At 46.4% G+C, this 14,505-nt stretch overlaps 1 protein-coding gene across 1 annotated transcript; it reads left to right on the forward strand.

Annotated features, from left to right (window-relative positions):
* Positions 1-4,580: 4,580 nt before the first annotated feature.
* On the forward strand, positions 4,581-9,665 carry LOC132449752 (creatine kinase B-type). The gene is made up of 8 exons (XM_060041568.1): positions 4,581-4,740; positions 5,451-5,654; positions 6,161-6,315; positions 6,432-6,564; positions 7,741-7,912; positions 8,386-8,509; positions 8,801-8,990; positions 9,195-9,665. Exons 2-8 carry the CDS (start codon positions 5,462-5,464, stop codon positions 9,371-9,373), a joined length of 1,146 nt encoding a protein of 381 aa, XP_059897551.1. The 5' UTR covers positions 4,581-4,740; positions 5,451-5,461; the 3' UTR covers positions 9,374-9,665.
* The last annotated feature ends 4,840 nt before the right edge of the window (positions 9,666-14,505 follow it).

Raw genomic sequence — 14,505 nt, forward strand, 5'->3', positions numbered from 1 at the left:
TCTTGCTTTAAATGCTAGCTTGGTGGGAGAATCAAATGCAAAAATCTAAGATAGAGGCTAGGTGACCAAGGCCCATTGATACCCTAAAGCTTACTGCAGTTGCTAACATTACCGGCATGACTAATATTACTCTACTATTAACAGTACTTCAGTTACTTTAACTCTTTCCGAGATAACACATGTAGGGGAAATATAATGAAGAGATCCCCGAGATGTCTTTGAGATTTCCCTACCCTGTGGCAATTTAAGCATTTTTTTTAAATTTTGTAGCACACAGTATTATTTGTTAAACAACAAGGGTTGGCTTTTAGCATTCCATGTTTAGTCTCGCTCCCCCCCCCCCCCCCCCCCCCTCCAGCCTGGCTGAGTGTCCGCCTGACTGCTTACTAGCGGCTAAGTTAGCAGCTAGGGTTAGCGATGCGTGTGGCTCCATGTGAGCACGCTCAGTGAGGCTGCAGACCTGCTGAGCCCTGTTGATATCTCTAGGCCAATGGGAGCAGCAGGAGGCTGGCGCAGGGGCGAGACGGGAGGGGGAGCTAGTGAGTGAGGGGGCGGCTTGATGAATAAATCAGAGGTGGTATAAAGGCTTGACGCTCGATGAGGCTGGGGCATGTGTGTTTGTGTTTGTGTGTGTGTGTGTGTGTGTGTGTGTGTGTGTGTGTGTGTGTGTGTGTGTGTGTGTGTGTGTGTGTGTGTGTGTGTGTGTGTGTGTGTGTGTGTGTGTGTGTGCTCGTGTGCACGTACATGAGTGCAACTTTGTTTGTGTGTGCATGCTGGGGCATCTATGATTAGGTTTCGGGATAGGTTTTAGGATCAGGTCTGTGATCAGACACCACAGTCTTCTATGGAAACACACACACACACAGACATGCACACAACACACACACATACAGTCTTCTACTGTAAGATACACACGCACACTCACACAGACACCACAATATTCTTCGTTAAAGACATGCCCCACTGACTCCTGTGATGTCCGCCACGGGGGCCTAGTGCCATTCTCCGAGGCACTTCCCCCTATATGAGTGTCTTCTTGGCTCCGGGCGTCGGGTTATGTAATATTATATAACGTCAGACAATTAAATGCTCGCGAGCCCTGAGCACCTCTCAGAGCCACTATACGGTGACTCTCACTCGCTCGCCCTACCACTCCCCCTTCCCTCCCCTCCCCCTTCCCCCCACAGCGACGACCGGTCCAAACTGGCTCCAGCACTCAGCAGTCACAGCGGGCTGTTGTTACCACGGAAACCAAGAGAGCACGGCAATGACAAATCCATCCTGCAGAAGAGGAAAGGATAAGGGGAAGAGAGGAGAGGAAAGAAGAGGCGCGGAGGGGAGGAAGGTTGTTCGAATGTATATTTATGAACTGGCAACCGCACTAAGGAGAGTCAACAGCTGCTGGCCTACGCCGTGCACGAGAGATTAAACACCTCCTCTACGCAGATGACCTGATTCTGCTGCCCCCTATCCAACCGGGTCAACATAAAGACCTGTACCTACTCGGGCAGTCGCCCCCCCTTGTGGCCCAATTGTTGAAAAACACGTGCTAAATTGCCCTCTCAGGAGCCAAAACGCGTATTAAAGGGGCCCCTTGGGAGCCAAAACGCGTGCTAAACTCCCCTCAAGTGTCCTTTCGGGAACCAAAACGTGTGCTAAACTGCCCCCTTTGAAGCCAAAACGCGTGCTAGAGTGCCCTCATTTGTATAACATATAAAACGTGTCTAAAGTGCCCTCTTCAGTGGTGAGAACGCGCTATATGTGCCCTTTTTTTCTCTTTCCGCCCCTGCCCTTCAAAAAGTCTGTGCACGCCACTGCTACCAGACCTACTGGAGCGGTACTACCAGACCTATGAAAGCAGATCTAGAAAGACCTGGACCATGGCAGGAAACGTTAAAAAAACTAAAATATTCTCAGGGAATCAAGCAAACATTAGTTAAACACAAATAGGCTACTACACACATAGACACATCCAGCCCCACCCATTACAACTAGTTTGCCAAAAGATAGATTACTTCCACTGCAAATATCAATGCTGCTGTGAATGAACTTACAGAGAACGCTCGCAGGCCATCGGACGAGCCTCCAAGTCAATCCCTGGGTGCAGCGTTCCGGCAGATCCTCTTACGAGTCCCGAGGAGAGCCACAGACAATGCATGCAGGGTGAAATTAGAAACCCACTGATCATTCAATCCAAAAAATATGATTCTTGTTTTTATGCAACCACCTAAAAAACAACGACCAATGCTAATATCAATTTGACAGCCTGCAGAGCCAAAAGAGCCCGTCAAGCAAAAAAACACAATCCCCTCACTCAGTTGGTCCTGACCCTCATTTCCCGGGTTTAGTCTCATCACAGCATCGGCCCCAGAAGACAGAGATCTACACAATTAGTCTGGACCAAACTAACACTGGGCTAAATGCATCACGGTGTTTGGCCATAAAACAATCAGCTTACTGTAGCAGAGTGGATGCTCTTCATTTGGCTGAATTATTGGCATGACTACAACTCTTTCTATTGCCAAAGCAAACATTGATTGGCATAAAACAATGTGAAGGTCAATCGATATACACAAATATTAGAAACACCAGTAACATGAATAAAATATGAGGGAATCATCTGATGTATTAATTTGTCGATTACAGTGGTCATCTCTCTGAGGAAGAGACACAGAGACAGAGACAGAGAGAGAGAGAGAGAGAGAGAGAGAGAGAGAGAGAGAGAGAGAGAGAGAGAGGAGAGAGAGAGAGAGAGAGAGAGAGAAAGAAACCGTGAGAGTTTCTCTGGTCAACAACAGCGTCTTGTGTTTCATTAATAAATGGGCTTCATATGCAAATTAGGCTTTGGGTGAATGAGACTTGGGGAGGGGCTTCGTGTGTCTGTGTCTGTGTGTCTGTGTGTGTGTCTGTGAGTGTGTCTGTGTGTGTGTGTGTGACCAGGGCAGGAAGGAGAGGTTCTGAATGGCGGTGTTTGGCAGGCCCGGTGTGTTGTGCTGCTGTTCTGAACCCTGAGTTCTGAACAGGTTCTGGGGCCGGTTACCCCTGGCTGCGGCAGTCAGGAACCGTCCTCTATGGAGGGGAACCGTCCTCTATAGAGGGCGTTCTGTCACGTCATCCCATTGATTCCATCAGCCCACTGGACAGACTGGGTAAACAAACAGTTCTCAGCAGTTGGCCAACATTAACGGTAAAATGGCACACCCTGATTTATTTTTACGTTCTTCTTGTTAGTGCATTCCAAATCTGGAGCACGAAATCAACCATTTAGCCGTTGCAGATCGATTGAGATGTTCTGCTGCTATGCAGTTTTTTTTAACATCGAGTTAAGTCATCACTGGGTGTCACATGATCACCTGCACAGCATCTCTAGTTGGCCCTCGTCCCAGTGGTTCCACACTCACAGGATCCTCAGCCCTTCGGCCAATCGGAAAGGAGTTCCTGTCAGGGAAACGGTCCGCGGTCCAGCTCCGAGGCCCCGTGTTTAAAACAGTCCAGTTGGAGTACGACAGCGGGGCCAGGAGGGTGCAGGACGGTCAGTGATACGGTGGTGCTCCTCTGGCACCCGCAGAGAGCCACGCCCAGCGCTCATACCACACTGGTAAAGAAACGTAACGAGTGACGGTGTAGTCGATACACATTGGGTCTGTTTCTCATGAATTGGAATTTCACATTCCAGCGTGAACGGCTATTACATGCTAAACCCATCATTATTATCGCTAATAATTATTGAGACTGTTTCTGAGAAACACAGACAAAGAAACAGACACACCCACACACACCAAACACACACACACACACACACACACATACACACACACACACACACACACACACACACACACACACACACACACACACACACACACACACACACACACACACACACACACACACACACACACACAGGATTAATTATTCATAGTCGCAGGATGGTGGAGGGAATTGTGTGTGGAGGTCCTGCTGTAGCGGGTCACAGAGTGTACTGTAGCAGTACTGGACGATCTCAACCCTGGGACACAAAGTGTCCCAGGGTTGAGATTTGGATTAAAGCGATGATGTCACAACATGTACTGCAGCGCTTCCCCTTGCCTTATAACCTCCACTTCCTCCCTTCAGATTATCCTATTGGCCGAGAGCCCTGCAGGGCAAAGCTGTCCTACAGACACAGCACTTGTCTGCATCATCTCAGCAGGCGGTCTGTGTCAAACTCACGCAAACACACACACACACACACAAACAAACAAACACAAGTCCCGGCATAAACAACACACTCGCACGGTCCTGAAGTGAAGTCAAGGCGAGACACGCCAACACGATTATCCCCCGCTAGAATCTGAGGTTTTTCTGTCTCCCCACAATTTCAGGTGAAAACTTGTCAAGTCACTAAGGATGAGACTAGCTCCCCCATCCTCTCCCCTCCCCCCCCCCCCCCCCCCCCCCCCCCCTCACCCACCCAACCCCCTCCCTCATCACCTCTATCTGTCCGTGAGCCAGAGATGGGGGGTGGGGGGGATGGGGTTGGAGTGGGGGAGAGGGGGTTGTAGAGAGACTGCTGCGCTTTCTGTCTCCAATAGAATGAATGGACTCGAAATAGGAGCCAATCAGCTGCGAGCTGCGGCTCCGTATAAAAGCGAACAAAGCTTCTTAATTCTGGACACCAGTATTCACGTCGATCTGCTTACTCTCGCTCCACTCCAAGCTGCTAAGACTTGTTTTCTCCCCATAGAAAAGCGTCTTCAGGTAGGCTTTTCTTTGATTTTAAATCGCTCTAGACGTCGAGCGTATTTTTTTTGCAGAGCGCTTATGGCGCGCACACGGAGACTCCTTCGCTGCACAATGAACCAAAATGAACGGTTCGTTCATATTTTGCATGCTTGACAGACGGAGGGCTACAGTGCGATATTGCTAAATATAGTCCGTCATTGCGCGTTTGACGGCTGTCTGATTGTTTTTTTTGGGGGGGGGGGGGGGGGGGGGGGGATGTCTGGATTCCGGTGCAGGACTGCGTCTCGGCATTCCGGCGACCTTGTCCAGGTTGATCCTACACCCGCAGTAGGCCTCCATCCCGCATCCCCACCTCGACATTCCTACATCAGTCCACCTCACACCTATTTAAATCATCTGACCAGCGGACCGAAGGCTTTAAACGCCTGATTTCGGTTAACATCCATCCGCCCCCGTGCAGACGGTGGATGTTAACCCATCGAGACGGCGCACAGAGGGTTAATTTGAGGCTAAATGGGCTTTTTATTGAGCGACCGTTATCTGGCTGGTTGCGTCACCGTGTTGTATAATAAGTCTTTGTCCCGCTGCCTTATCCCTCGGCTTTATAGGGCGCTGCGTGCCAGCTTGGGACGACTCATTAAGCGGCTGTGTGTGTGTGCGTGTGGAGCTGTGCGTGTGTATTTGTATGTGATTGTGTCGTTGTGTTATTTCCCCCCCCCCATCAGGTGAACCAACCATGCCGTTCGGTAACACGCACAACAAGCTGAAGATGAACTACTCATCGGACCAGGAGTTCCCCGACCTCACCAAGCACAACAACCACATGGCCAAGATCCTCACCCCGGAGATTTACTCCAACCTGCGGGACAAAGAGACGCCTAGCGGCTTCACCCTGGATGACGTCATCCAGACCGGCATCGACAACCCAGGTATAAAAGCCCCACATCACGTGACCCTCCATCCTATCTCCTCCCCCAGTCCCATCGGTCCGTCAAAGGCCGTGTCACTGAGTTGCGGATTTCTCAGTATTTTCTCGGTCGCGTGAGGAAACCCAAGACCACCGCAGCGGGCCTCCAGCAGTGACCTTGTGGTCGCCCCCTAGCGGGGAGCCCGCGCACGGCGGCTTATGCTCGGCCGTCCGAAGCGGATTGGTTCGATATTTAATTTGTAATCTTGTGGAGGAATGAACGAGCACTGGTAAAAGTTCCATTGCAGGGTCGATGATCACGTGGCCTTAAGCAGGACACGGACATCGTCGTAATATAGGCCTATTAGTTACCGCCAATATGAACAAGTTCTGCATAGAATATGGAGAATTAGCCTACCTCATTGATAACATTGGACGACTGCTATAGTGTCACTTGTCTTAACATGCACCATTGGAGAGGGTTACTACATACAGGTTATTATAAACAACGATATGTTTCTAAAACAGGCCACCCCTTCATCATGACGGTGGGCTGCGTGGCGGGAGACGAGGAGACCTACGAGGTGTTCAAGGAGCTGCTGGACCCCGTGATCGAAGACCGCCACGGAGGGTACAAGCCCTCTGACAAACACAAGACCGACATCAACCCCGACAACCTGCAGGTACGCACGCAGACGCATAATCGCACGCACTATCGCACGCGCATAGACTCAGAAACACACACTATACACACGCACACGTTTTTTAATATGATGTTCGTGCGTGTGGCGCACGGCAGGGCGGAGACGACTTGGATCCCAACTACGTGCTGAGCTCCAGGGTGAGGACGGGGAGGAGTGTTCGCGGGTTCTGCCTGCCGCCCCACTGCAGCCGCGGGGAGAGACGCGCCATCGAGGACCTCTCCATCCAAAGTGCGTAGCTCCGCTTCTCCGTTCATGCGCACACATGAATGATTAATGGTCCGCTGCTGCCCCCTGCCGGCGCAAACACCTACTAAAGTCAGTTTTACATTCCATCGAAAGATCCCCTCAACACTAGTACAGATTGGGAATTTGAGTTACAAAATAATATACAATAAGAAAGAGTTGTGTTGGAATTGACTTCGTATTTTTTTTTTTAATTTTTTAAATTAAATTGTATTTTGATTGAGTCTCAGGGTGCTTATGCATTTGTGCCCTGTAGCAATGACCAGTTGCGCAACATGAGAACAATGAGGCTCAATAATAAACGATTTAATCAAAACAGGGAGGGGTCTGCAAAAATACTCATTGGAGGTTTAACAGTTCGGTCGAGGTCGAAAAGAACATGAAGAGATAGGAAGCTGGAGGGCTTATAGGCTACTAACGGCCATAAGAGCCTAGCAGGTAACAGACGGCACTGAGAAAATCCTTTTACGTAATACCCAAGGATTAATGTGCACGTGCTGTGCCTTCTTGATATAAATGTCATGCTCTTTGCTGCCCCCTGTCGTGCGTTGAGATACTGCAGGTAGTCCATTCTTTCTAGACTTCACAGCCAAAATGATTACTTTAATTAAACGGCCCTCTATTTCATCGCCATGTTTGATGTGGATCAGCCTTTAGAAGGCATTTAAAAATCGACCCTATCACACAATGGCATGCCCCACCCACATGTATGATCGATATATCAGCCTAGCCATTTCTACAGGCCACTGCATATGCCAGTGTTAAAATTGGGAGAGGGATAGCATCTGAAGCGTCTTAGAGTACCATATTAAGCGCTATATAAATTGTATTTATTATTATTATTATTATAGTCTGGTGGGAAGGGGGTTTGATCCAAACCCAGACAAAAGGCACTGGGTTTGTTCAGCAATGTCTTTAGTCTACCTGTAGTTATTCTATAAAGCAGGATTCCCTCCAACCCCTACCGGTGCCTTAATCACATGTATCGGTATTCACTGTCAGTTTATTTCGATCAAACCGTCTGCTAAAAAAAACAGTTACAGTTAAAGCAGAATAAAAGTGAAGTTGTCGTCCATTGCATCAACGGGTGATAAACGATTCCCCATGGACTCGCCCAACAGCGGTGTGATTGAAGGTTTAACAGCGGTTTGCTGCGCGCAGGTCTGGACGTCCTGGACGGGGACCTGAAAGGAACGTACTACGCCCTGAAGAACATGACAGATGAGGAGCAGCAGCAGCTCATCGACGACCACTTCCTGTTCGACAAGCCCGTCTCCCCCCTGCTCCTGGCCTCCGGGATGGCCCGGGACTGGCCCGACGGTCGTGGCATCTGGTGAGTTCCAGGGTACCAACGAGACCCATCCCAGGCCGACAGTACGGCCACTGGTGTCGTTTGTAGGCGACTCCCAACTCCTAAAGTTGTGAATCTGCTTCATCATGGGTCAACCCGTCTCCACCTTTAATAGCAATGTTCCCGTGACCTTATTTGTATCGCTCCACACTACGTGAATTACGAGAAGTTCACTAAATTATATTTAGTAGTACAATAATTAATGTTTAGTCATTCACTGAATGATGAGTATTAGTTCAATAAGTAATGAGTTATGGATCACTAAATGATAAGCAGTAACTCACTAATTTGCTCGTGGCTATGAATCATTAGGACTTTGGGTCATTTATTCATGTCTTAAAAATCTTTCAATATTTTTTATTGCACCATTAAATAAATATAGTCTCTGTCAGTCAGCAATCTGGGATCTGGATTGGCTTGGAGCTCAGTAGAGTGACACGGTTCTGTTTCCTCAGGCACAACGAGGGAAAGACCTTCTTGGTCTGGGTCAACGAGGAGGACCACCTCAGGGTCATCTCCATGCAGAAGGGAGGCAACATGAAGGAGGTCTTCAACCGCTTCTGCACCGGCCTCACAAAGGTACGGACCCCTGCTCCTCAACCCCTCAGGTTAAGATTAAGAAGGACACATACAATTTGAGGCCACCACTCATTTCTGTAGCGTCTGCCTTAAACAAATGTCCATGACAGAGACTTGTTTTTAACTCCCCATTGCTATAATTCCTACGTCCAATCGCATCATTACCCTCACGCCTTCCTGCTAAAGGAACGATGCAACCTCTTAACCAATAGATACCTCGCGCCATGGAGAATCCCATGTCTTCTCTTAGCTGCACACTCAAAACCAAACCACCTCCTGATGTCATTGCAGATCGAATCCCTGTTCAAGGACCGAGGACACGAGTTCATGTGGAACGAGCACCTGGGATACGTCCTCACCTGCCCCTCCAACCTGGGCACCGGGCTGCGCGCCGGCGTCCACGTGAAGATCCCCAACCTCAGCAAGCACGAGTCCTTCGGAGAGGTCCTCAAGAGGCTGAGGCTCCAGAAGCGTGGAACAGGTAAATACGTTGAACCGCATGACGCTAAAGGACTTACCCTGAACCCTAGATGGCCCTTAACCCCTGAACCTAGAAGTAGATGACTAGATGGCTTTGGACCTTAAACCGTGTCCCTGACACCTCTCCCTTAAGTGAAAGGTGCCTTAGCCCTAACCCTAAGGGAAGATGACTCTATCCATCTAACCCCTCCTCCTCCTCATTCAGGTGGCGTGGACACCGCCGCAGTGGGCGGAGTCTTCGACATCTCCAACGCCGACCGGCTGGGCTTCTCGGAGGTGGAGCTGGTGCAGATGGTGGTGGACGGCGTCCGACTGATGGTGGACATGGAGAAGCGCCTGGAGGCGGGCCAGGCCATCGACGACCTCATGCCCGAGCAGAAGTGAACTCTGACCCACTATAACCCTTGACCTATGCCCCCCCACCCCCACCCCACTCCCATCCACAACAACCACCCCCCTCACGTCATTCACCTATACCCCTCCCTCCCTTCCTTCGTATATATATATATTTATATATATGAATATATATATCAGAAACCAATAATGTAAAGTACAAGAGGGAGACTCCATTCTGTCCTGCGATAGCTTCGTCTTCCAACAGCAGCTCTGGAGGGGTTTTCTATCTTCTGTTCACGTAGTTGTTGGATGAACACCTCAAATAAAGTCTTTGGCCCAATCCATGACCTCCTGGTGTTATTATTAATGTTTTTTACATACATATGAAATTAGATGCTACTGGCTCAAAGATGCATATTCAATTCAATTTTATTTGTATAACCCTTAATCACAGGTACACTCTCAGAGTGCTTAAAAGGCCATATATTTATGATATTTATTAAATATACTGGTAAACCGTGGACACCATCAATGGAACCCTTTTGTCCACCTGGCTGTATCATTCAGCTGCTGTGAAATATAAATCTTGATAAGAAATGTCTGCACTCATGGCGATCTTAATTACTGACATATGGACAGGTTATTATTCTATATTTTAATATACTATGTTATATTATCTTAATCTCTGACTGTTAATGTGTTTTGTGTATTGTGTTTTGTGGTCAAACTCCGGTGCAGGGTACTTCAGCCTCAGTGTTGTTTCAAGAGGTCGACAGAGAAGGAGCATAGCTGTTCGTTGGGAGTATAGCCAATAGACGGCAGCTCAACGCGCTTTACCAATGAAACACATGTTTGGCTTTAGAGATGAAGAAAGCTGTTGGCCTTTCGATTCCGTTGGTTTCAGCAAATCAACCAAAGCTGTAATCTGATTGGATGTGGCTTGGTGTGGGAGGGGTTTTTGAGAGGAGGATCCTAATCGGTGTATGCGTGTCTGTGTTTGTGCGTGTGTGTATCTGTAAATGTGTGCATTGGTGGAGGTGGTCGGGGCGGGGAGGGGGGTCATTGGGTTTATCTGCACTGCTGAGGGGTTTTATAGTACTGCATTACTTCAAGTACTGAATACTTAACTGCTAATGCAGACCTAACACTCTCACAGATCAGATGTTAACATGTAAACTAATGAGAGCAGATGCTTTAATCCAGTAAACAGAGTGGATCCTAGGGTTAGGCTGCAAAGCAACCCTAACCCCTTTACCACTATGAATGAATAAATACAGGTGTTTAATATCTGAAAAAAAAATGCTCAAGTCTCTGTATTCATTTATTTCATTTTCAGTTTTAAATTTAGTCTGTATTTTTCCCCTTTAACATTATCTTAACATTATCGTTTTATTTATAGCCAGGGGACATAAAGGGACATCTTTTAAGCAAACTATTCGATGGTACTTAATAACCAGGTATTCTGGTTGATCGAGGGTAGAGGTTAGCATGATGCACCCTGTAGTAAGTAGAGCTTGACCACGCCCCGGTCCAGCAATAGGAAGGAGTATCCTGCAAGATGTAGGTCTACCGTCCCACAATTCCTTGCGGCAGTATAATTCAAAACAACGCACCATTCTTCCATTCTATAAAACAAAACATCCATTTTTTTTACATTCAATCAAGCTAATTTAAATTTTCAAATCCTCCTTTTACCACATTCGCAATATCGCAAAGATCTGCCCCTCTCTCTCTCTCTCTCTCTCTCTCTCTCTCTCTCTCTCTCTCTCTCTCTCTCGAGGCCTGCTGCTGAGACACTGATCCACGCCTTCATCTCCTCGTCACAACTACTCCAGAATGCACGCGCCCAACTCCTAGTCTCACACCAAACCCTGGCACCACATCACCCCCAACCTAAAGGACCTCCATTGGCTTCCTATCTCCCACCAAATGAATGTGTAGATCCTGGTCCTAACCCCAAAGCCCTCCACCAACTGGCTGCCCCATATCTCACTGCACTCAAAAAAATAACTTGTTGAATTTACTTAAAAAAATCTTTGTAAGAAATTGCACTAAAAAAAACTAAGTAACTTCAATGCTTTAATAATCAAGTACAACTTAATTGCCGGCAACAAGTAAAATGTACTTGCTGCTAACCTTGACATTTGTGAAAATATTAAGTATATTTTACTTAATTATGTCAATACAGGAACATCATGGTCATCCAAATAGTGAGTAAAACTTACTAGTCTATAATATTTAGTGTTATGAACTGAATAAGTAGATTTTACTATACTTTTTCTGTTTCTATTACTCAGTTGTATTTAGTGGTTTTACACACTAAAATTACATAAATGTTGCCTAGTTTCTTTTGATAAATATTACCAAATGGCAAATAGCTAAATGCTCAAAGCACTGATTGTATTGTATGAAATCAAATAACTTGAAGTGTTATTTATTTAAAGTAGCCCCACATACACAACTTCAAATAAATCAACAAAAAATAAGGCACTGAGATTATTAAACTTGAAAAGACAACAAGATATGGTACTGTAATGAAGCAATTTTATTGATAACAAGGACTGGATGAAGATGAATAGTCAAATCTTTTTTCCGATTGCAGTTTCTCAAAACAATGCGTCTCTACGGGAACAGTAAAGCATAGTGTTTTGTAAGATTGTACAAACATAATCAAATACAATGCATAGTAGACGAATGAACAAGAAAGAAATTAAAAAAAGGTTATGGGTATAAGGTTGAGGGCATAGATCAGTCCTATGGCGACACATTAGTGCCATAATTCACTAATGTGATAAAAGATGCATTCGGGCGTATTATATTATTCCACACGCGTAGATATTAACTGCGAGCGCGCAAATGATCTCTGCGCGCGCAAAACAGCCTCTCACGCGCGCAAATTACCTCAGCGCGCGCAAAACCTCTCGCGAAAAAGGTTTTATGCTCTCGCTCAAATTTAATTTTGGCACTATGGGGGAGGGAACCAAGGCAGGGCGGGCTTTCCTATGATTGGCCGTTTCTGAAGCGCGATATTTGATTGACAGCCCTCCTCTCATTCAATTCTGAATTGTACAGTAAATGGCTGAAACGATAGTTACTTATTGTAACTCTAGATTCTATGAGTATAGGCGCAGCCTTTTAAGGCTATCGCTATTGGGTTATCCCTAGGCGTGAGCCGTAGCACTGAAAAATTTGTAATCCCCGACCACCAACAGTGTGGGCCTCAATTACGTCCGCATGCGGCATGCCTCAACGACGTCCGCATTTCGCAGATATAGTCCGGGCGCCGGCGGACACTCTGCTCCCAATAAACAGCTTTGCTTCAGCTATTTAAAGGTGAGGCCGACACTTAAAAGGCTGCGCCTATACTCATAGAATCTGGAGTTACAATACGTAACTATCGTTTCAGCCATTTACTGTACAATTCAGAATTGAATGAGAGGAGGGCTGAGGAGGGCTGTCAATCAAATATCGCGCTTCAGAAACGGCCAATCATAGGAAAGCCCGCCCTGCCTTGGTTCCCTCCCCCATAGTGCCAAAATTAAATTCGAGCGAGAGCGTAAAAACATCTTTCGCGAGAGGTTTTGTGCGCGCTGAGGTAATTTGCTCGCGCGAGAAGCTGTTTTGCGCGCGCTGAGGTAATTTGCGCACGCGAGAGGCTGTTTTGCGCGCGCAGAGATCATTTGCACGCTCGCAGTTAATATCTACGCGTGTGGAATAATATAATACGCCCGAATGTATCTTTTATCACATTAGTGAATTATGGCACTAATGTGTCCCCATACAGTCCCATCAATAATGTACAAGCTTTAGCGGTGTTTCCACATCCATGCAACACCTCCCTGCCTTCAAGAATGATGGAGACATCGACTGGATCCTCTTCTGAAGCATCATGGACGACCATGATCTTGAGGACGTGTTCAGTAGCATCACTGCGGTTGTCCTCCTGCAAAGAATTTACAAGAAAAGAAGACAATGCTATTGAGGAACAAACCGAATTTCTTCAATCATTCATATCGACTTCATTGCCATAGGATAATTCCTATTTAGTTGACTGAGCTTTAAACAAAACATTTCTAAGCAGAAGGTTGGGATACCACAATATATTGGAATGATTTCATGCCTGGAGGGCAAAACTCACTCTGCTGGAGATACTGCTCATTGGTTGAAAACAACAAACAAGACGCACCTCCACACCAAAGGTTCGAAGACTAGATTCACCTGAGGGCTCCGTTGATTTTGAATTTTGACCATCAGGGGCACATTAAGGGCCCTATTTGAACGGTCTGATATAACTCAGAACTCACATGTAAGAGTGAAATAAATATCATGCCAAGATAATGTAACATTAAGAGCCACTGTTTAAGTCGACATTGAGGAGGTTAATGTGGGCCTCAGTGAAAATACAGGCTAGCGCTAACTTAACTAGTTCAAGTGAAAGTCATCGTCAAACATGGCGCCAAAAAGGTATTAGTTTCGACTTGAAGTCAACCATAAACACTTCCCTATAAAAACAACTCGTTTTCGTTTTGAGAGAAGACATTTTAAGTTAAACTTGTGCTGACTCTTCAGTAATGCAACTCACCTCTACAAACGTTAAGCTAGTCTCGCCTGGTAGACCAAAATGGCGATGGCGAAAAACGAATATTACAGGCACTACCAACATTACTAACGTATATTGCGTCAAGCAGACTATAATCAAACCATCAAAATGTACACAAACTCTTCTACGATTACAAATATAAAACAGAAAGGCAATTACTCACTCGTCTCGAGTCTCTCGACCCGATCCAGCAAAATTGCGATCCAGAGATCTTGCTTCAGAGCTTCAGAGCCTTCTTCCCGCTTCTTCTCTGGCGCTTCACTGGCTTTACGTTCATACGTTGTCAAATGGCGCATGCGCGAAATCCAATGCGCTGTTTCTTCAGAATAAAAGTTACTTAGAATGTTCAGGTGTTGGTGCAGTGACAATAAATAATTTAATAGTATGCGTAAATATCTAGTAAAAAATACTCTTCCAAGTCAAGAACATTCCTTACATGAATATTTTGTGTATAGTTTCATGTTTTTTTCTAGTTCCTATTGAAACTTGATATTACACTGTAAGAATTACTACTTTTGAATAAGTATACATTACAATGCCTAAAAGTCATTTTTTTGAGTGTGTCCTCCTCTCCCCCTCC

Source organism: Gadus macrocephalus, chromosome 21 (genome assembly GCF_031168955.1).
Source record: "Gadus macrocephalus chromosome 21, ASM3116895v1".
Taxonomy (NCBI): Eukaryota; Metazoa; Chordata; class Actinopteri; order Gadiformes; family Gadidae; genus Gadus; species Gadus macrocephalus.

Excerpts from the sequence above, each read along its gene's own strand:
- LOC132449752 (XM_060041568.1), top strand. The coding sequence starts at position 5,462 with ATGCCGTTCGGTAACACGCACAACAAGCTGAAGATGAACTACTCATCG. Across the intron at positions 6,316-6,431 it reads TCAACCCCGACAACCTGCAG|GGCGGAGACGACTTGGATCC; the intron begins GTACGCACGCAG and ends GGCGCACGGCAG. Across the intron at positions 7,913-8,385 it reads CCCGACGGTCGTGGCATCTG|GCACAACGAGGGAAAGACCT; the intron begins GTGAGTTCCAGG and ends CTGTTTCCTCAG.